This window comes from Notamacropus eugenii, chromosome 2 (genome assembly GCF_028372415.1).
Source record: "Notamacropus eugenii isolate mMacEug1 chromosome 2, mMacEug1.pri_v2, whole genome shotgun sequence".
In the NCBI taxonomy this organism is placed as follows: domain Eukaryota; kingdom Metazoa; phylum Chordata; class Mammalia; order Diprotodontia; family Macropodidae; genus Notamacropus; species Notamacropus eugenii.
In genome coordinates this window covers 62,847,513-62,870,568 of record NC_092873.1, presented here as the reverse complement: position 1 = coordinate 62,870,568, position 23,056 = coordinate 62,847,513, and the positions used below count along the sequence as shown (strand labels likewise).

At 41.6% G+C, this 23,056-nt stretch overlaps 1 protein-coding gene across 2 annotated transcripts in view; it reads right to left on the bottom strand.

Annotated features, from left to right (window-relative positions):
* Positions 1-23,056, bottom strand: part of IQCA1 (IQ motif containing with AAA domain 1) — a 237,585-nt gene that overhangs the window by 202,898 nt on the left and 11,631 nt on the right. For both annotated transcript variants that reach the window (XM_072640671.1, XM_072640672.1), the window contains exons 2-5: positions 22,566-22,890; positions 19,777-19,896; positions 12,443-12,634; positions 11,067-11,138 (exon numbers count right to left, since the gene is read on the bottom strand). In XM_072640671.1, coding sequence (XP_072496772.1) covers positions 11,067-11,138; positions 12,443-12,634; positions 19,777-19,896; positions 22,566-22,890 — 709 coding nt within the window. The remainder of the gene's footprint in view (positions 1-11,066; positions 11,139-12,442; positions 12,635-19,776; positions 19,897-22,565; positions 22,891-23,056) is intronic.

The window sequence follows — 23,056 nt, the reverse complement described above, 5'->3', positions numbered from 1 at the left end:
AGAATGCTAGACAAGGGGAAATACAAGAGTAGGAGATTACAGCTGTATCGGGGAGATCTCTCTCCTTCTCTCTCTCTCTCCTTCTCTCTCTCTCTCTCTCTCTCTCTCTCTCTCTCTCTCTCTCTCTCACACACACACACAGATTTTTAAAAAGCATGATATTACAAGACAAAACAGAAAGGAGAGACAGGAGGAGCAATGCAGACACTAACTGGTAAAGAAAGGGAAGGAATCAATACTGAGTGAGAACAGCAGCCCATGTACCCTGCACCTCCCACACCACCTTAGGTCCTTCCTCCTGACAGCACCACCAGGGGAGATCTCATGGAGCAGAGTGTGGCTCCCTTCAAAGATTAGCCAGAGACCATCAACAATCTCTTCATGGAGTCATCAGTCATGAATTTATTTATTGGAAACCTCTGAGAACTTCTTTATCATTTTGTCCAGAACTTCAGACTTCCATACATCTAATGCGTTGGAAGGTCACTGGGGCTTTTCCATAAAACCATTTTTTAAAGCAAGTATAGTACTCCAGAATTTAGATAATAAATTCATGTTAAATTCAGTGACCAACATTTACTAAGTGCTTCATAAATGTTTTTCATTCATTCATTCTCACTCTATCTTTATTTCATTTCAAATCCTGATTCTGACATCCATCAATGGTGTGACCTTTGGCAAGTCATCTAACTGCTCCCATCCTCAGTTTCCCCATCTGTAAAATGGGGATGATGAGAATACCAATCAAATTACTGTGAGGATCAAATGAGATTATACATGTAAAGCACTTTGAAAATCTAAAAGTGTTTTATAAATACTAGTTCTTTGTTCAGTCACTTTTCAGCCATGTCTGACTCTTCCTGACCCCATTTGGGGTTTTCTTGGTGAAGATACTGGAGGAGATAGCCATTTCCCTCTGCAGCTCATTTAACAGATGAGGTAACTGAGGCAAACAGGGTGAAATGACTTGCCCAGGGTCACACAGCTAGTAAGTATCTAAGGCCACATTTGAACTCAGGAAGATGGGTCTTCCCAACTTCAGGCCCAGGGCTCTATGCACTGTTACGACCTACGGTTTTAGGAGAAGGGTAATTTTATTTTATTTTATTTTATTTCTTTTAATGTTCTATAATCACTACCATAAAACTTAGATTTTAACCCCCCACACCTCCCCCCTGCCTCCCCAAGATGGCATACAATTCCATATAGGATCTACACATACTTTCCTATTGAATACGTTTTCACTATAGCCATGCTATGTAGATGAACTAAAATAAATGGAAGAAATCATATAACAAAATGTAATACGCAAACACACACACACAAACATGATCTGCTACATTCTGCGAATGAATTCCATAGTTCTTTCTCTGAGTGTGGTAGGCATTTTGCCTTAGAAAACCATTGGGAATTTTTTTTTTAAGTTCTTGCATTATTACAAAATTCCAAGTCTACCAGAAAACACTCTCGCACACTGTGGTCGTTGCTGTGCACAAAGTTCTCCTGGTTCTGCTCCTTTTGCTCAGCATCAGATCATATAAGTCCTTCCAGGCCTCCCTGAAGTCTTATTGTTCATCATTTCTTATGGCACAATAGTAGTCCATTACATTCATATACCATAATTTATTCAGCCATTCCCCAATTGATGGGCATCCCCTTGACTTCCAGTTTTGGGCAACAACAAAGAGTGCTGCTATAAATATTTTTGTACATGTGGGACCCTTTCCCATTTTTATGATCTCTTGGGGATACAGTCCTAGTAGCGATATTGCTGGGTCAAAGGGTATGCACATTTTTGTAGCCCTTTGGGCATAGTTCCCAACTGCTCTCCAGAATGGTTGGATGAGCTCACAGCTCCACCAACAATGAATTAGTCTTCCAACTCTCCCACATCCTCTCCAGCATTTATCATTTTCTTGTTCTGTCATGTTTGCCAATCTTATAGGTGTGATGTGGTACCTCAGAGTTGTTTTGATTTGCATCTCTCTAATCAAAAGTGATTTACAGAATTTTTTCATATGATTATAGATATCTTTAATTTCTTCCTTTGAAAATTGCCTGTTCATATCCTTTGATCCTTTATCAATTGGGGAATAACTTGTATAGTTACACATTGAGTCAGTTCTCTATATGTTCTAGAAATGAGGCCTTTATCCCAGAGATAAGCGGTAAAAATTCTTTCCCAATTTACTACATCCCTCCCAATTTTGGTTGCATTGGGTTTGGTTGTGCAAAAACTTTTCAATTTAATGTAATCAGAATTATCCATCTTGCATTTCATAATACTTTCTATCTCTTCTTTAGTCAAAAATTCTTCCCTTCTCCATAAATCTGCCAAATACACTATTCCTTGCTCCTCCAGTTTGTTCATGGTATCAATCTTTATACCTAGATCACATAACCATTTGGACTTTATTCTTGTGTATGGTATCAGGCATGGGTCTATGCCTAGTTTCCACCACACTGTTATCCAGTTTTTACAGCAATTTTTGTCGAACAGTGAGTTCTTATCCCAGAAGCTGGAGTCCTTGGGTTTATCAAACAGGAAGCTGCTATAATCCTTGCCTACTGTGTCTTGAGTGCTAAGTATATTCTACTTGTCTACCCTTCTGTTTCTTAGCCAATACCTAGTGGTTTTGATAATTGCTGCTTTATAATAAAATTTGAGATCTGGTAGTGCCAGGCCACCTTCCCCAGCATTTCTTTTCATTAGTTCCTTTGATATTCTGGACCTTTTGTTCTTCCAGATGAATTCTGATATTATTTTTTCCAGATCTAGAAAATAATTATCTGATAGTTTAATTGGTATGGCACTAAATAAGTAAATTAATTTAGGTAGAATTGTCATTTTCATTATATTAGCTCGGCCTACCCATGAGCAACTGATGTTTTTCCACTTACTTAAATCTGACTTTATTTGTGCAAAAAGTGTCTTGTAATTGTGTTCATATAGTCCCTGCGTTTGTTTTGGCAGGTAAACTCCCAAGTATTTTATAGTGTCTACCCTAGCTTTAAATGTGACTTCTCTATCTCTTGCTGTTGGATTTTGTTGCTAATATATAGGAATGCAGAAGATTTGTGCAGGTTTATTTTGTAACCTGTAACTTTGCCAAAGTTGTTTTTTATTTCAAGTAGTTTTTTACTTGAGTCTCTGGGATTCTCTAAGTGAATCATCATATCATCTGCACAGAGTGATAACTTAGTTTCTTCTTTGTCTATTCTTATTCTTTCAGTTTCTTTATCTTGTCTAATTGCTACAGCTAACATTTCTGGTACCATATTGAATAATAGTGGTGATAATGGACATCCTTGTTTCACCCCCGATCTTATTGGAAATGCATCTGGCTTGTCCCCATTGCATATAATGCTTGCTAAAGGTTTTAGATAGATACTGCTTGTTATTTTATGGAAAGTTCCCTTTATTCCTACGTTCTCCAGTGTTTTTAATAGGAATGAGTGTTGTATTTTGTTGAAAGCTTTTTCTGCATCTATTGAGATAATCATGTGGTTTTTGTTAGTTTTGTTGTTGATACGATCGATAATGCTAATAGTTTTCCTAATATTGAACCAGCCCTGCATTCCTAGTATGAATCCTACCTGATCATAACATATTAATCTCGTGATAAGATGCTGTATTTGTTTTGCTCAAATGTTATTTAAAATTTTTGCATCTATATTCATTAGGGAAATTGGTCTATAATTTTCTTTATCTGCTTTGTCTCTTCCTGGTTTAGGTATCAAAGCCATATTTGTATCATAGAAAGAATTTGGGAGGACTCCTTCCCCAATTTTCCCAAATAGTCTATATGGTAGTGGAATTAACTATTCTTTAAATGTTTGATAGAATTCACTTGTGAATCCATCTGGCCCTGGAGATTTTATCCTAGGGAGTTCATTGATGGCTTGTTCAATTTCTTTTTCTGAGATGGAGTTGTTTAAGTATTCAACTTCATCCTCTGTTAATCTGGGCAATTTGTATTTTTAAAATACTCATCCATCTCATTTAGATTATCGAATTTGTGGGCGTAAAGTTGGGCAAAGGAAGGGTATTTTTCTTAAGACTTTTTCCAGTTCTCAATACGCATTTTAAAAGATGAATCTATCAATAAGTCACTAAGCATTTATTAAGGACTTACTGTGTGCCAGGCCCATTGCTAAGCCCCAGTGACACAAAGGAAGGTGATATCAGCCCTAGACTTCAAAGAGCTCATCGTATTCTAATAAGCAAGACAACATACAAACAGCCATACATACAGGACATGTACAGAGTAGATGGAAGGCAGTAACAGTTGAGGAAAGCAGTGGACTGGGCAAGAGCCCCTTGAAGAAGATGGGATTTGGGCATAGCCTTAAAGGAAGCCAGGGAAGCTGGGAGGCTGAGATGAGGAAGGATGGCATTACAGGCAGGAGAGATGGGATATGCAGGGAGGCCAGCATGGCCATGGTGATACATAATACTCCATCTGTGTAGACGTGTTATGGTGACTTTTCTGATGATGTCTAGGCCTTGTTCCGTTTGGTCTACAATTAATTTGTCTACACACAGCCAACCTGTGACCTTTTATGGGTTACCTCCTGGACATCTTCTCCCCACACTGCTTACACTCCACCCACCTATCCACCCTAGTGCAGTAGGTTTAAGGTTTTGGGAGAGCAGAGCAGAGGAGAGGAAAGGAACTAGCCAGTAAAACCCAGTCAGCTGGGCATCTTTTGGCCATCCAGATTTAAACCTACTGCACTCTGAACCTGGGACACCAATGGGCCCCTGCCTGAGGGCTATTCTGGACCCTCCTAGCTTTAGAGAGATTAGCAATAATAACTGTTGCTGTTTCCCTCCCAGCCTGATGTCTTTGTTTTCCTTAGTCTCATTAAAGGGGCCATGCCCTGCCTACTTTTTAAACAGTCTTATTCAATGAATGGGCGTTGCCTCATCCTAAATGAGTACCTGCAAAGACCTTGGCCTAAAGGGGTCAAAGTCTCCCTGTGCATCCTGGGTCATCTCCAGTCATCCTGATGAATATCTGGTCACTGGATTCAGATGGCTCTGGAGGAGAAGTGAGGCTGGTGACCTGCACAGCCCTCCCTCACTCAAAACAAAGTCAAGTGCAAGTCATGTCACTATTTCTCTGAAGGCATGGTCTTCTTCTTTGGCAATCTTTTATCCACCATGGCCCTCAGCACCACGGACAGCTCAGCGACTCCAGCTTTTGCCTTAGCCTCTGCCTGTACTCCTTCCCAGCTCCCTGAATATAAGCTCCTTGAAGGCAGGAGCCACCTTGGGTCTTGCTTGCATTTGTCCCCTCAGTATTTAGCATGTGTCTGGCACATAGTAAGCACTCATTAAATGTTTTACCTATTTATTGACACACAGTTGACAGTTCTGATTCTAGCATCTAATAAGTGAGGACTTTTTTTCCCTCTAACATCACCTTATATTCTTCCTCTCTCACTTAACTACCTGTGTGAACTTGGGTGAGTCACAATCTCTTTGGGTCTCAGTTTCCTGATTTATAAAATGGTAGGTTAGACTATAATCTCTTACCCTGTGACTGACCCACACTCCAGGGCCACATCTCTGCCTCATCACAGACCTTTATTTCTCAGGACTGCTCTAATCATCCTCCACTTTCTTTTCAATCCAGACCTGGCCCAGTTGCCATTCTTCAAGTAGGAAGCTCCACAGCCTGTCCCATGTGTTTGTACTGGCTGTCACCTCTGTGGAATGCTCTGCCCCCTCCTCACAGTCTTCTACTCCCTGGCTTCCTGCAGTAGGAGACTGGAAACCCATCCATTGAAGAAGGTCTTTCCAATTCTCCCTGCTCAGATTACTTTCCATGTACATTTTATGGTTCTTGTGGAGTGTAGGGTGTGTTCAGAGAGTACTAACATCTCTGGTGTGAGGGCTGCTTATCCATTTGGTGTCTACCTGATCCACCCAATTCTCACCCATTGCTCTAAGAAGCTATAGCATGCTCAGTGGCCACACCCTGGCAAAACTTTTTGGCAGATGGGCTAAACCAGTTTGAGGATAATTGAAGGATCCCAAAACCTTCAGTAAGTTGGGGGTAGGTGGGTATGTCTACCACAAACATGTGAAGGCTGACCCAAGCGAAATGGGCAGATGAGAACAATTTGTTCCAATGGTCACGAAGGTGGCTTAAACAGGCACTGGGGTGTGCTTAGACCTTGGTCACACATCAAAGACACCAAGGTCATTCACTGCATTCTGGGTTATCACCTGGATTTTGTCTTGTCATTGGAATTTGATAATCCTGGAATATAGTGAGGCCAAGAACTTCATGCAACTCTATCTCACTTAAATCCAATTTATGAGTGAGGAAAAAAGACATCAGTCATATCATTTTAGCATTTTTGTATATCTCAAAGTCCTCTGGCAACAGGCAAGTAATAAAGCAGCAGATGAGGATATACTGGGAGCTGTCATCACAACCTTGCACACAGGAGGCCCAAGCCATAGGGTCATCTTTTCACTGGAAGCAACATTGGGACTCAGCAGCCCTATAAGGACCACACTATTCACTTCTCAGTGTGAAGAAAGGGCTAGAAAAAGTGCCCTAAAAACTGTCTGCTTACCCAATTCTGGTCTGTTTACTATGGCAGGTGGGGATCCCACCATATGATTGAAACACAAAAAAATGACAAAAACTCCTGCAAAGATGAATCTATTCATTATTGGTATATGGCATGTGAACATGCTTATGGACAACACAAAATCCTGAAAAATGAAAAACTTTTGTTGCAAGAGAAGGTTTCCCAGCCAAATAGCAGCCTGAGTGAAACAAAGCTGGCAAATGAAGGCCAGCTTACTCAAGTTGGATCTGGATACATGTTTTTCTTAAGTGACCACAGTGATGGGGAGAACTGTGAAGTTGGCATAGGTTTTGTAATCAAAACTAATCTAGTCAACAGGCTTGTATGTCTGCCAAAAGGAGTGAATGACAGGCTCATGACAAAGCGATTGCCACTTGCAAGAAAACATCACGCCACGACCATCAGGACTTATGCTTCCACCATGACAAACACTGATGAGGTCAAAGAAAAATTTAATGAAGACCTAGAGACCCTTATCATCAATGTGCCAAAAGAGGACAAACTGATAATTCTAGGTAACTTTAACACAAGAGTAGGCACAGACAACCAGACTTGGCAGGGAGTCTTTGAGAGGAAAGGAGTCAGAAACAGCAACAGCAAAGGTCATTTACTATTGAAGACTTGTGCATTCCATGATCTTCTCTTCACCAATACTGTCTTCCACTTACCTAAAATCAACAAAACTTCATGGATATACCCTCACAGCAAACACTGACACGTAATAGACAGTGTGGTTGTAAGGAGAAGAGACAGTGTATGAAAGTGACAAAAGAAATGTGTGGTGCAGAGTGCTGGACTGATCATAGATTTATCCTCTCTAAGCCAAACATTTACATTCAACAAAAGCAGTGGCTCCAAGACAAGACAACTACCAGAAGAATTAATGTCAACAGATTAGAGCACTTCTATGAGGGAGAATAGTTTATTGCCAATTTGAAGGATAAGTTGAGCCAACACACAGCTGGCATCAGTGGAGCAGAAAAGGAGTGGGCAGCTTTCAGAGATTTGGTGTATGGCATGCATTTGCTTATCCAGAGCAGAAGATTCAAAAATGTCAAAATTGATTTGATGAAAATGATAGTGAAATTCAGAAGCTGAAAAAAGAAAAATGAGAGCCTCACAGGGTTTACCAGCAGGATAGTTCTTCTGTCTCTAAGAAGGCAGCATTTAATCCCAACAAAAGTAAAGTACAAACAAAGCTTGGAGAGATCCAGAATTCTTGGCTCAATAATAAAGGAGATGAAATTCAATTTTATGCAGGTAGTAACAGTCCAAAGCACTTTTATGATGCCCTGAAGGCTATTTATAGGCCAAAGAGACTTATGGTACCTCTCAGCTATTCAGTGCTGATGGAGCCACATTGATTAGTGATAAGGACATGACCCTGGAGAGATGGGCTGAACACTTCTGTGTTCCCAACAGACAGCCATCAATCAATGCTGAAGCCACAGATGATACACCTCAGGTTGAAGTCAATCCCTCCCTAGCTGAAGTTCCAACTGAAAATGAGGTTTTGAGTGCCATCTGGCTCCTCTCATGTGGCAAAGTGCCTGGTACTGATTCTATTCCAGATGAGATTTACAAGGAAGGGGGTATACCACCCTTTCAAATGCTAATATACATTTTCTGGGTTATACAGCAAGAGGAGGTTCAAGGATGTCTCTATTGTCCATCTCTATAAAGGTAAAGGAAATTTTAGATTATCTTGTGACAATCTCAGCGGGGTCTCTCTTAATCATTGCTTGCAAAATTTTTCCCAGAGTCCTTATTAGTAGGCTGATCCTTCACCTAGAAGATGGTCATCTACCTAAGATCCAGTGTAGCTTCAGAAAAAGTCAAGGAATGGTCAATATGTTTTTGCCTGATAACCCCAGGAGAAATACCAAAGGTAGAACACAGAGGTCTAAACAGAGTGTTCATTGATCTGACCAAGGTCTTTGATACTGTCAGTTTTGAGGGCTTACAAAAAATTAAGTCAACATTTGGTTGCCTAGAGAAGTTCATCAGTATTAGGTTCCAGTCCCATGATGGCATGCTTGCCTGAGTGGTCAATAGTGGACAAAGTTCTCACACTTTCCCAGTCGCTAATGGAGCAAAGAGAACTTTGTGCTTGCTCCTACGCTTTTTAGCAGGATGTTTTCACCCATGTTGTCAAATGCCTTCAGAAAGGATGAACATGGAATCACTCATGGAGGCTCCAAAGGAAAATGTGGGAGAAAATACATGTTAGACTGACTACCAAACTGAAGGTTTACAGAACTGTTATACTGACCTCATTGTTGTATGCCTGTGAAACCTGGACAGTCAACCAGTGCCACGCCAGGAAACTGAATTGCTTACATTTGGATTGTCTTAGGAAGATTCTGAAAATCACCTGGCAAGATAAGGATACTGAGGTCCTTTCTTGAGCTGAACTTCTAAGCCTTCACATTCTACTGCAGGGAGTGCAATTCAGATGGGTTGGTCATACTGTTCAAATGTCAACTGTAAGTTGCCTAAAAAACTATTTTATGGAGAACTCACACAAGGCAGGCACTCCTATGGTGGTCAGAAGAAGAAATACAAAGACGCTCTCAAGGTCTCTCTGAAGAATCTCAGAATGGACTGCATGACATGGGAAATACTGACACAGGATCTCTCAGCATGGCATGCCCACATCAAAGATGGAGCTGTGCTCTAGAAGTAAAGCAGAATTTTTGCAGTGCTCAAAAGATATGTGAGATGCCCAAATTTAGAGCCATCTCCACTCCAAACATTCATATGGACTATTTGTGCCAGAAGTGAGGTGGAGTTGTAGTCAGGCACACTGAAACTTGACTCCAACATCGTGATGTCCTTGTGATCCTCTTCCAGGACAAAGGACAACAACCAACCATATATCCTGTATGTATCTACTTATTTACATGCCAGGTCCTCCATAAGAATGTACACTTGTTGCAGGCAGAGACTGGTTTTTCCTTTCTTTGAATCCCCAGCCCTTAGCCTAGTGCTTGGCACAACATAAGAGTTTAATAATATTCATTGACCAGCTGTCAGATGCTTCAGGATCTGGTCCCAGTCACCCTTCCTAGCCTTCCTACCCTGCATGAATGTGTTCCATACCCAAGGGGTTTCCTAAACATCCCTGAAGAGTCCTTGGAGGTTTCCACCATTGGACCCTCTCACTGTTGAACTGAACTGAACAATTTCTAAGGTTCTCTCAATGCCTTCTACTATACATGGTCTGGGACCTATCCCTAGGGCTAGCATTAAACCAGGGGCACCTTCTGTTCAGTGCCCTGTGGTGGCAGAGGGGTCTACTTCTGTGAGTGCACCTCTGGGAATGTTGGCACCTCCCCTCCTCATTCAGAGGACTGGTGATGTCCTCATCATGAGAGGAGGGTGAGGCCTGGCACTGAGGTGTCTCCTGACGCTGACAGGGACAAGAGAAGATTTGTCATTACAATGTCTCTCCAAAGGTCTTGGAGGAGCCCAGCTCTCACATACATGCTCCAACAAACACCCCAAAATAGCACTTGGCTGAATAATGACAAAGCAGCCAAAGAGGAACTAAAACAAATGCCTTCATTGGACCCAGGACTGTACTACAAAACATCCAGGAGCCATTGGGCAATAGAAAAGAGATCGTGGTGTGAATACAGAAAAAAAAATGGAGACCTGATAGTGTAGATCAGATACTCCTTCAAGAGGCTGTGAAGCCTGTAGCCTTCTAAGTCTGGGGGTAGAAGAAAGGGGGACTCAGACAACGAACTCCAGGGAAGTAAAAAATCTGCAGTTCTCTGGCACTGATGGCCATGAGGCAGGAGCTAGCAGCCCCCAGGCCAGGACATATATTAGAGTGGTGACTACGGGAGGGGACAGAAAGAGGTATACAGGGAGAGATGGTGTGCCACGATGAACAAAATGTACCCAGAAATTTCTGTCTAACAACCCAAAGTAAATGCTCTCCACCATCCCCTGGAGATGGCGGCCAAGGGTACAGGATATTAACACCTTGAGAAAGTCAAGTAAGGTCTCAAGTGGGAGAAAGTTCCTAGGATAAGTTTTGAAAGAAACCAGGGACTTCAAGAACCTGAAAGGAGGAGGAAGAGAATTCCCAAGATGGGGCAGATCCCAGGCCAACCCATTCCAGGGAGAGATGGAGGGCTGGTGACCAGAAAGACACAATTGTTTTAGCCAAACATTTGTTAATGAAGGCCAGTCCAGAGTTTCCCACCGTTGGCCATTTGGGTCTCTATTTCTTTGATTACAAAATCCCCTTAAACTTAAAAATTTTCGAAAATGAAGACATAAGAGATTTCCCATGAAATCAGAAAGAGACAGAGACAGAAACAGGGAGAGGGAAAGAAAGAGGTAGAGAGAGAAAAAAAAGCAATGGAAAAAGAGCAGAGATAGAGAAGTGACTAAGGGAAATTAAACCAGGTAAAAGTTTCACTTTTTGCATGAAGACTCACCATTCCCAGAAATACCATTTCTTCTTCCTTTTCCCTGAGAGTTTTCTTATACTGATGGAATGAGCGCCAAAACTGGATTAGAAACAGGAATTGTTAGATCAATTGGCTCGTTCTAATGTAAAAGAAGGCTGCCCATACTATGCCACCACCCTGTCCCCAGCAGGCATGTTGGTTTCATTCTGGTCATGAAGTCAGAATGTTTCCTCCTGATCCCCAAAGGCGGAACTTGTCACCCCAAAATTGATTTCTCTATAATCAGCAGTCATGTGGCCACTGGTCCAATTCACTGCCCAGTGTTAGCTGAACTTGCTTTTACTTCATTGAGTCTGTTGGCATGAGGAAATGGTTTCATCACTTTGCCCCTTTGTATTTGGGACCCCCACAGAGAAGTCCTGTCCCCATGTCAATAGACTTCATTGGTAATGTTGAAGAAATGGCCTGGAAATGAAAGGAATTTGTGGTTCCTATTTTTTAAAAAACTAATTTCTAAGAAAGAAACAGAGTGATCTAGTGGCTACAGAGCTAAGGATGGAATCAGGATATATGAGTTCCAAGTTCCACTTCTGACATACCCTGAGCAGGTCACTGAACTTTGAAGACATCTTAGAATCTTTCGCAATTACATAAAAGCAGTTCATTTATAATGGTAGAGGGAATTTGGCATAGATTTGTCCACAGTTCTTAGGACCATATATTTGAGGCAGGAAGGAATCTTGAAAGACATCAAATCAAATTTCCTCAGTTTATACAGATGAGGAAATTGAGAGACTGAAGCTGAGAGAATGTGACTTCCATGATCACAATCTAGTAAATATTCTTGAACCTGGGTTTTTCTGATTCCAGTGACCTGTCTGTGACACCATGCTGGCTCTCACTGGGGATACCTATTCCAACAAATCCCAAGTGCAAGTTCCCTCCGCCCTCCCTCACCACAAACTAAAACAAAAACAGAAACCAGTTCTAAGAAGTAGCTAAAGTCATTGAAAAATTCTCAGCTCAAATCTCACAATTTGACCTCTATTTATCAAACAGGTCTTCTACTATGAAAGTTTAGCTAACATTGGCCAAACAGCATCAGTATCTTCCGAAGAAGTTTAAGGGGAATACCTCTGGAGTTCCAGCCTTCATCTCTGTTCAGGGAAGTGATTGGCTATTTCCCCTACACATGACTGGTCAGGCCTCTTGGAATTAAATCCAAGGATGTTGCAAGAGGGTTTAGGGTGTGTTTTATCAGTGAGCTCCTGGCCCAAGTCACTCCTCTTCACACAGTGGCCACTGGTGATCTCATTCCCAGTTTTGTGAGTTTCTAACTGCCCAAGCCAGGTGTCCACCCTCCCCCCCCCCCCCCCCCCCCCCGCAAACAAACAGACTAGCACCTTTTGAATCCGGGTGGCAGCACCGTTCAGGTCCTGGGCATTCTCCCCATGAAGCCGGGCTTGTTTTCCTTTGATATCTTGATAATAGATCTGCCGCATGAAAATGGCTCTCAGACGGCCTTGGCGGGCTCTCTCCGAGATCTGGATCAATTTCACAGCTTCTTCTAGGGGCATGACCTTCAGAGGCAGCTTCTGCAGTGGACAGCAGACAATTCCTTCACAAAACATGCCGTCCACAAGTAATCATTTCAGAAATTAACATGACCTTTATTTTTGAGAACATTGTTTTCCCCCCAAACATGGAAATATTGATCACTTCTTTTCCCCAATTACTTAAGCACAGAATCAAAACTAGAGGTGGGCAAAATAAACAGGTACCCAAGGATCAACACTTGGTCACAACTAGGGACAATATATATATATTTTCAATATATAAATGTGCTTATTTTTAATACTAGAAAATCCTGATCTTTGGAGGAAAATGCTCACCATGTATTAAGTGCCATGTATTATAGTTAAGCACAAGCGCCCCAGTGAGATGGGCAAGCGACACAGACATCAAACTTTGCCTGGTGGAGTGAGAGGAGGGGTTTCTCAGTCCTTTTTAAAAGATATTTTAGTCCTTTTAATCAATCAATAATCATTTATTCGGCACTAGCTATGTGACAGGCACTGGGGACATAAGGGAAAAAACAGACCCTGCCTTCAGGGAGCTGGCCTTCCATGGAAGGAACAGCACGTACATGAATAAGTTAATACAAAGAAAACAGAGTGAATACTGGGTCATTACTAAGAGGCTGGGGATTTGGAAAAGCCTTCTGTAGTATGTGGCCCTTGAGCTGAGCTGGGAAGAAAGCTATGGATTCCCAGATGATTCCAGGCACAGGATGCCCTGGACAATGGCAAGAAGAAGGAATATTGCATGGCCCATTTTGCTGAAATATAAAATTCATGAAGGGGAAGTAAACTTGTAATGGGAGGTTAAAGCCAGAGCGAGAAGGGCTTTAAATGCCCAACAATTTGCATATGGGGTCAGCAAGATCTGAGTTCAAATCCAGCTTCAAGCACTTACTGGCTGTGTGACCCTGGGCAAGTCTCTTAACTTTGTTTGCCTCAGTTTCCTTACCTGTCAAATGATCCAGAGAAGGAAATGACAAACTACTCCAATATCTCTCTCAAGAAGATCTCGAAAGGGGTTAGAAAGAGTGGCACATGACTGATCTAGGAGGCAACAAGAAGCCCCTGGTGCTTTCTATGTAGGGGAGGGATGTTCCATTGACATTTCATCCCTGTCACCTCTTCCATCTCGTTAGGTGATCCTAAATACAAAGATTCCACACCTTCCCCCTTTCATTTAGAATGACTCACTTTTACAGGGTCAGTTAAAAGAGTGGCTGTCTTGGAAAACAGCCTGTGCCAATCACATTATCCTCATGAACTGAGACCTAGTCACTCTCCCTTAATGAGGGGTGAATAATTGCTTGACAAGTTGTAGCAGTAAGCACCCTGGCACCCAGAAGGGCCTGCTGTACAGGTTCTTAGATCTGCTTTTCCAAAAGGGAAGTAACTTTTGAGGGGTCAACAATCACTTTAATCAAATACATATACCAACAGAGAAAATACAAGCAAGAAAAACAGACAGGGTTTCCAACTGTCTGACCACAGGCAATACATATGCCATTACCAGACAGAGAAGCACCAACATCTGGGTTTTCAAAGTGGGGGATGCTTCTCAGCGTCTGCACAGAGTCTCATCTGACACATGAACCTTCTTCCGAAACTTAAGCCTCAGAGTAAAACCTCACCTCAGAATGTATATACTCTTTTCAGAGCCAGTGCCTCATTAGCAATCAACGAAAGGTGTGGGTCTTCATGGGGAACAAGCCTCTCCCAATCAAGCCTCCTTCAATAGCCCCACCTGATGTTTATCAATGGACAGGATATTTTTAACTCCCTTTACACAAGTTCATGGCCCAAGGAGATGCTCTCCATCTTCTCAAAGAGGCAGATAGACATCTTCTGAAAAGAAACAGTCACATTTCCAAAGATTCGCCTCCATCCAAGTGGGATGGATGTGGCTGGATGTTCTTACCTCATCCCTCATCAGCCATCTCCAAAAGGTTCAATGAAAACGTAGGGAGACTCCTGTGGATGAAGCTCATCAGTGGAAGGCGTTTACCCCAGGAAGGATAGAAAGTAAGCAAGAATGGAGTTTTGAAGACATAGAGAAAAATGGTTCCATTGAAGAGGAAAACCAGAGGTTGTCTGGGGGGGACAATGCAGATATCCAAGGGGCTCACAAAACAACTGAGCTTTTAAAAGCCATGCCAAGAGGATGGAAGCAAGGCCAGGGGAGAGAATATGAATTCCTCCAAAGTCTAGTGCAAGAAGCCAAGAACATGTTGAGAGACAAAGACAGGGATTTAGAGCCCCTTCCTTATCTAAAGGAGTCCCAAAGAAGGGATCATGCTAACTGATAACAGAGGGGAGGCAAAGATGTTCAGTTTTCATTTGTAGTCTAAATTTTTTCTGCCCAGGATGAGATTTAGACTGAATAGGGCAGCAAAACATGGCTAATAGGGAAGTGGTATACTAGAACCAGCTGGAATCAGCTTATAAAACCTGATTGTTAAATTTTCATTATGAGCATTTACTCCTTGGAAATCAGAATACGCTAAAAGCAGGGTTTGACTGTTTTGTTGATTGTCTCGACTTGTAAAATGGAGAAAAATGGTAGTAACAAAAATTAAACACAAAAGTGTTTTGTGCATACATTTCTCCCAAACATTTACCAGTACACCCCTTGACTGATCCCCAAATATTTCGAGTCACCTGACCCAAATGAATGACTTCCTCAGGTTCTGATTGCTGGACCTCTGCCATGTGTATCTGAAAGATCACGGAGAACAGGAGAGTTCCCTCAAAACTAGAAAGATCCAGGCATCCAGTGTCAGAGAAAGGGAAGAGATTGGAATTGGCAAACTCAGATCAACTTTGATAACGTCTTCTAGAAGTTATTAGAACAGGATGCCATGAACACAACGGGCAGGATCACTTACTCAACAACACTTCTGGTGCTCTCATGTCCTTTTTGTAGTTACTGAACTGCTGGGACAAGGAAACCTGCAGATACAGTTTACTTAGATTTGAGAGAGAGCTTTGCAAGATACTTTTTGAGATAAAAGTGGACTGGTTAACAGAACTTTCCCAGGGATTTGGACCAGAGTGGTCAGAGCCTAAGAGTAAACATGTCAACTTGCACGGCAGCCTCTGGTAGAATGCCTCAGAGATCTCTGCTTGGCCCTGTGTTGTTGAACATTCATGATTTGGATGGGGCATGCTTGTCAAACTTGCAGATGGCACAAAAGGGTCAGGGAAAGTAACATATCGCATGATGGAATGAGGGTCCAAAAAGATTCTGAATGGCTGCAGCTCTTGACTAAATGAAACATGATCAAACTGAAGATAGAGGTAAAGTCCTACTTGAGTTAAAAAACTGATTTCAGAAGTCCATGATGGAGGAGGCATGACTAGTCAGCAGTCTATCTGAAAAGGGATCTGAGGCATTTTGGCTGACTCCAGAGTCAAGGCACATTAATAGTATGCTATAGCAGCCAAGAATATGAACGCAATCTGAGGTTTGGATAGACAATCTGGTGTAGATAGACGACAATTTGTCTGAAAAGAGACCTGGAGCACTCCAAGGTCAAGAAGTATTCACTGTGTGCTATGAAAGCCAACAAAGTGAATGCAAGAAAGTTTCATTCAGAGAGAGGCATGGCACCTAGGAGTAAGAAGTGAAAATCCTGCCCAATTCTGGCCTAGTCAGATGACATCTGGAGGGCTGTGCCTAGGTCTGGGTTCCACCTTTTTTAGGAGGATATGTGTGAACTGAAGAGACAGAGAAGGGCAGCCAGGATGGGGAAACACTTTAAGGAGGCTAGAAGGAATTGGAGACCTTCAGCTTAGAGACTAGAAGATGGTGGAACATGATAGCTGCCTTCAAAATCTTGGAGAGTTATGATACGGAAGAGGGATCAAACTTTGTTCAGGCAGAGGAGGCAATAAATGCTTATTGAGCACCTTTTATGTGACAGTCATTTTGCTAAGCACCTTTCTTTACAAATATGATCTCATTGGACAATGAGCTAGTGTTTGATCTCTTAGCACAGAAACAGGAGAAATGGGTAGATGCTGCAAAAGAGGGAAATATATGCCTACTGTCAAGACAAGCTTTCTAATAATCAGAGCTATCCAAAAATGGAATGGGGCACCTCAGGGACTGGTGGAGGCAGATTCCATCTCCTGGAGGCCTTCATGTATAGGCCACTTGCCAGATATGGTGCAGAGGAAGTAATTTTTTCAGGTGACATCTGGGCTCTCTGAGATTCCTTTCAACTCTGAGATTCTTGTATTTTAATCGAGGGTCTCAGACACCATTTTTCAACTGGCCATTCACTTAGATATCTTCCTTTCTCTTCTCCAATCCGTACTGTCAGCCAGAAAGGATAATGGAAGCACTCCATACTCCCTGAGTTCCCTGCCTGCCACATTCCTCTTTCTTGCCCACAATTTCAGAATTTCTAGAATTCTTTTCATATACCTTATAGATTTATTATTCATTCCCACATGAATCACAAGAAGTGAACAGCTGCCATCTGGTTTGGCAAATTTGCATCACACCCTACTTATGCAACCCAGAAAAATAGCCTGTCTCCTGACTGGTCAAGACCAAGTCAACAGGCTAATGCCAGATCAGAATAGCTTTCGGCAAGGAGGATCACCTTCACCAACACCCCCTCCCCCCCAAACACTGGAGCTTAATAAATGTTTGAATTGACTCATGTAACCTGGAATACTTGCCCTCAGTCACTGCAGCTGGCATCTGGGTGTCTCCTCCTTCTAAGTAAAATGAAAAACTCCTCCAGTCTGCCTCCATAGTAGGGTCCTGTTCCATAGGGCCTTCAATTTACAGAATTTTCCTGTCATTTTCTAGCTCATATTTTTTCTACTCTTCAACCTCTTGACATAACTTTGAATCCCTTTCTTAGTTTTAAGAGTCTTTTTAATTGTCCACCAGAAACATTTTATTTCTTCCTGTTGTGGCATACTTTAACCCCATGGACTAGACAGCATAAAGGCCTTTCTCCAGCACTTTTGCCTTCTCCTCCAGCAGGAAAACCCATTATTGTTTAATATATGTATTTGTAATATATATGTGGGATGCATATCTGTTGTATATGTAATATATGTATGTAATATGTATGTAAACACAGAGATATATACACTATATATGGACATATATGTGTGTACATTTCCTATAGAAGAAACACAAAGACATGAAATCTTTTGGAGTTGATCATGTGACATGGGAGATACTAGCACAGGACCACTCAGTATGGCATACTCACATCAGAGAAGAGGCTGTGCTTTATGAGCAAAGCAGAGCTGAAGTAGCTCAAAAGAAACAAGAGATACATCAATTTAGAGAATCCACCCCAAATGTTCCTATGGACTATTTGTGCTCGATCTGTGGTAGAGCATTCTGAGCTCGTATTGGTCTGATCACAGTCAGACACACTGAAACTTGACTCTAGCATAGTGATGTCATTTTGGTCATCTTCGAGACAAAAGACAACTAACAACCAACCAAAAGTCACTAGAAGAATTCTGTCATGCTGAAACTGAGCTCCTCAGCTGATTCTTTGGGGTTCCCCTTACCTCTGCTGCTAATGATGACAGCTTGATTGCTGTACACATGCCTTTGCCATCAGGCCAGAAAACACTGGGGTAACTTCTATAGTGATCTTTTCTTTTCAAAGGAACTGTTGTATTAAGAGTTTTTGGTTTTGTATCATCTGACGTCCTCAATGGGATCTCCCTCTATATCAGTTCTATAGTCGTTTTTGTTTCCAATTTATCTATTTTCCTTCTCACTTTCTAGTTTCCCTCTTTTGCGTGTCTCTTTTTCTGTGTCTGCAGACAATACTTTGCCCAGGTGCCAATGATCAGTCATCAGGAGACTTGTTACATTCACTGCCAATCTCAAATCCAAACAAAAGCAGCAAACAGAAATTATCTCCCAGGTCTTCCAAAGAATCCTCAACTCTTCCTCTATCTTCCCCTTAGTTCTTTCTTTTCCAGGCAAATGCTGGTTATGGCTGCTTTGGGGTTCTACTGAGAAGCCATGACTCCATGTCACAGTCCTGGAGAACTGACAGCTACAGGCAAGAGCATCTTAATAGGCCCAGTGTGATCACTGGCAAGACCTAACTACATCTGCTAAACTACCTCATGACATAGTCATTTGAGCAATACTAAATTCCTTTCAGAAGAGTAACCACAGAGGCAAAAATAAATTCAAACACCTATATGTTAGTTTAGGATTACATGAATGATTCTCAGCCAAAACCTTGAGGTCAATCTCTCCTTTCCAAAACTAGTAGCAAAATGGATATTCTATGTTTGGTGAACCTTTGGTAACTATGAATTGATTGATCCCTTGTATTTAATATGTAAACAATATATAGAAGTCTCCTTCCTTCTCTTCCCTTCCTTCCTTCCTTCCTTCTTTCCTTCCTTCCTTCCTTCCATCTGACCAAGTCACTCCTTTACTCAATCAACTCCCATAGCTCCCTGTAGCCTTTAGGATCAAATACAAATTCTTCTGTTTGTCACTTAAAGCTCTTCTGAACCTTTCCTCAACCTACCTATCCAGCTGTATTATCAGTCCTCCCCTTCACAGACTCCACAATCTTCCCAGACTGGCTGACTCATTGTCCTCCCACAAGATGCTCCATTACCAACCTCTACCTCTCCCATGGTGGTCTCTCCTCCATGGAATTCATTGTCTCTTCACCTCAGTCTCAGAATCCTTTGTTTTCTCTAAATCCAACTAATAAAGCACCTTCTTCATGAAACCTTTCCTATTGTAATAGAACACTAATTCTACCACTAGTACTCCCTAATATAATAACCACTAGTCTTTTCCCCTTTGGTCCCTCCCCCCCACAATAACCTCCCTTCATTCACCCATTCATATACATGTTACCTCCTCCTGTCTTTGTCTTTGAATGCCCAGCACTTAGGCCAGCGTCTGCCACAAAGTAAGCATTTTAAAAGTACCTGCTGATTAACTGACTATATGACCTGATTTCTTGGTATTCCGTGATCTTCAAAGAGCACTGATAAATGAAATGTCAAAAGAATTGTTTAATTTCAGATTTACTGGGCCGAAAGTCTGCCACCTTGTCCCACCAGTACCAAAGAAGAAAGAGTTCTTCAGAAATGGCCACAGAGCTAGTTAAAACAAAGGAAAGAAACCGGGTACAAACCAGTTGGAGTGCTTCCAGTCCAGCATTTGCCAGTATCTGAGCGAGGACTTTTTCTTGTTCTCTTAGCACCTCCATCTTCTCCTTCAAAAAGTACCTGGGAATGGGAATGTCTAGCTGTTCCTGGGGAAGAGAAAAGAGACGAAGGAGCTCAGTGGGCTTGGATTTCAGGAGTCACCTGCAATCTTAATTGCTCCAATGGATATGGAGCTGTGATGTCTGGCAGCCTTTATAATCCCATTTGACAGATAAGAAAACTGAAGCTGAGTATTTAAGGGATTTACTTGGGGCACCCAACGATTCTAACTTAAGCGTATGAATTAAGTGTATGAATTAGACCGGTCATTGATTTCCATTCCTATTTTTATGACAAACAAGTAGATGCAAAATGGTTTCACAATGACTACAGATCTACAGAGTGACACAGTGAGAAACAGCCTGGCTACAGAGTCAGAGGGCTTGGGTTCAAGTGACACTTCTGATATTTACTGCCTTGTGTGATCTTGAGCAGGTCATTCTCTCCCTGAGCTTTATTTATTCTGCAGTAAAATGGGAGGGTTGACTTTGGTGGCCTTGGAGGCCCCATTCAGTCCCAGATCTATGAGGCTACAAATTAAGGGTAAGCAAAAACACTGATGATTAACCTCAATTTTTTATCAGAATGGAACAAAACCTTACTAATAATGGTGAGAGGGCAGTTGGATTTATAAGTGTTCTCAAGGAATGTTTATTTTCAAGCTTGTACAATATTTCCAAGTCAGCTGCAAATATGAGGCCAGGTAGAGGACTTCAGGAACCTGCTTTAATGAATAGATAAATCTGTGGTTGGGGCACCAAGTATCTGTATGTAAATGACATACAGAAGGACTTCTAAAGAATTTTCTCCATTATCTTCTTAACCTTTCTTGGCCCCCTGCTTTCCAAAGCAAACTTGTTTCTCTGTGAGCTTGTTTGGGAAAGTTTCTTCCATGAAACAAGAGGAAAATTAAGCCCAGTCCGTGGGAGTACTCTCGCTAATTCCAAATCACTGAACTCCAAACAACTACATCGGAACCAAGCCAAGTTCTGGAGTCACAGGAGCAAAAGGTTTCCTGGCATCTTTCAAGGGCCACATGAAACAAGGAACTAATTGACAGAACCAAAGCACAACTGAGTCATTCCCTCAAATTCTCGATGCGTGAGATGAATGTACTGTGCTACATGGAAATCACATTAGGATGCATGCTCAGTTCAGAATGCAGCCAGCTTAAAAAATAAGGAGACCTTGGAAAATTATAAATTTCTGGAATCATTTCATATATACACTATGCAATTGTGAGATTTCTAAGTTAGCATTAAGAATACTATTCGATGTTACTGATGTTTTAATTTATTGAGAATATATTTCTGATTCTATTTTTATCATGCTGATGAAAATAATTTTTGATAAGATAATATTGAAAGTGAGTATTTATTTAAAGCAAAACATTGAAATCATCTTCTGATTTTATTTGACCCATAGGAGTGAATCATTTTAACAAATTGAGAGAAGTTAATGTTTTAAAGCTATCAGGATGTAAAGACTGCTAGGTTATTTTTCCCTATCATTTTGCTGTCCTGTTTCCAAGAGTGCATCTGTCATGTCTGCCACAGGGAAGCTTCATTAGAAAATTCATTAATTGGGGCCCTGTTTATACTTTTATTATAAACACTAATGATTTGTTTGTTTGAGAGCTGATGCCTTCATTAAAGTCATTTGCGCTGTAAGCGAGACACATTTTCTGTTTCACATCAGGGACAAAACACAAGACAATATTTCCACATATTGATACTTGCAATTAAAATATAGGATGTTATTTAAACTAACAAATTAATGTCCTTTATGAAGAACTATAAATAGGATTCTCATTCAGAAATTGCCTAAAGATGGTTCCCTGCTGAGAACATTCTTCTCTTGTACTTTCAGATCCAAACATATAGGCATGTTTCTTAAAGATGATATCATTAAGACTGTAATGTACAAATGTTATAATTATTTCTCCTGTTTCTGCTCTAAGAAAAGTGCAAATCACAACAAAATAGCTTTATTCTAGTCTGCTAACAATTCTACCAGTATGTTCATTAAATTCTCAATATTCTAAATTCTAGGAATACAGAAATGAAAGGCTCCCCACTGCCTCTAGGACCAAGTACTAAAAGCCCTTCACAGTCTCACTCCAGCCTTCCCTTTCAAATTTATTATTCATTATTCCCTTTCATGTTGTTGCCCACAATGCCTACAAAGCTTTCCCTCCTCACCTCCACCTTACAGAACTTCTGCCTTCTTTCAACATTCAGCTCAAGTATAACCTTCGATGAAAACCCTATCCCTCCCCCCAGTTTGGAGACCCCTCTATCCTTGTAAAATTACTTTGCAGCTACTCTTTCTATAGATTGCATTTATTTCTATGTACCTATTTATTTCTCCAATAAAATGGGAGCTTGTAGAGGGCAGGGATTGTCACTTTTTGGTTTTGCATTGTGAGGGAATAGTAAATGCCTGACACAGAGTATGCTCTTAATAGAGACAAAGGACCGGCCCTGGAGTCAGGAGGGTTGGGGTTCACATCTGGCCTCAGACACTTAACATTTACTAGCTGTGTCACCCTGGGCAAGTCACTTAACCCCAATTGCCTCTCTCCCCCCAGTAAAATAAAATAGAGACAGATACAGAGACAGGATAGTGAGAGAGAAAAACATAGAGACAAGCACAAGAACAGAGACATACAGAGAGATGGAGATGCTGGAGAGTGCTAGACAAAGGGAAAGCTTACAGGAGACAGTTTGAGGTCTTGCAAAATGTCATCGAAGTAATGGAATTCTGAAAACTCCAGCTCAACCATCTCGTTCTTGAGCTCCAGGATGCGGCCCATGACCGCATCCAGCACTTGCCGGATCAGGATGCGCTTCTGTGGATGCACTATCTGGTCGTAGGCATTCTCCAAGTTGCGGAAGATCTGCACATACTTGATGTAGAAGGTGGCCAGCATCTGGAAGATCACCACTTGGTCTTGGGGCGGCTCCAGCGCCTTTTCAGACTCTCCCTCCAGCAGACAATTGAGGGCTTCTTGGGCATCCCCCCACAACTTATTGTAGCTTCTGAAAGAAGAAATAACAGCTTGAAGAAGAGAAATTTGAACGAAGAATACACTTACTGCGGCAGCTGCCAGGTGGTTGAGAATCAGGAAGACTCTTCTTGACTTCAAATCCAGCCTCAAACACTTACTGGCTGTGTGACCTTGGGCAAGTCGCTTAACCCCATTTG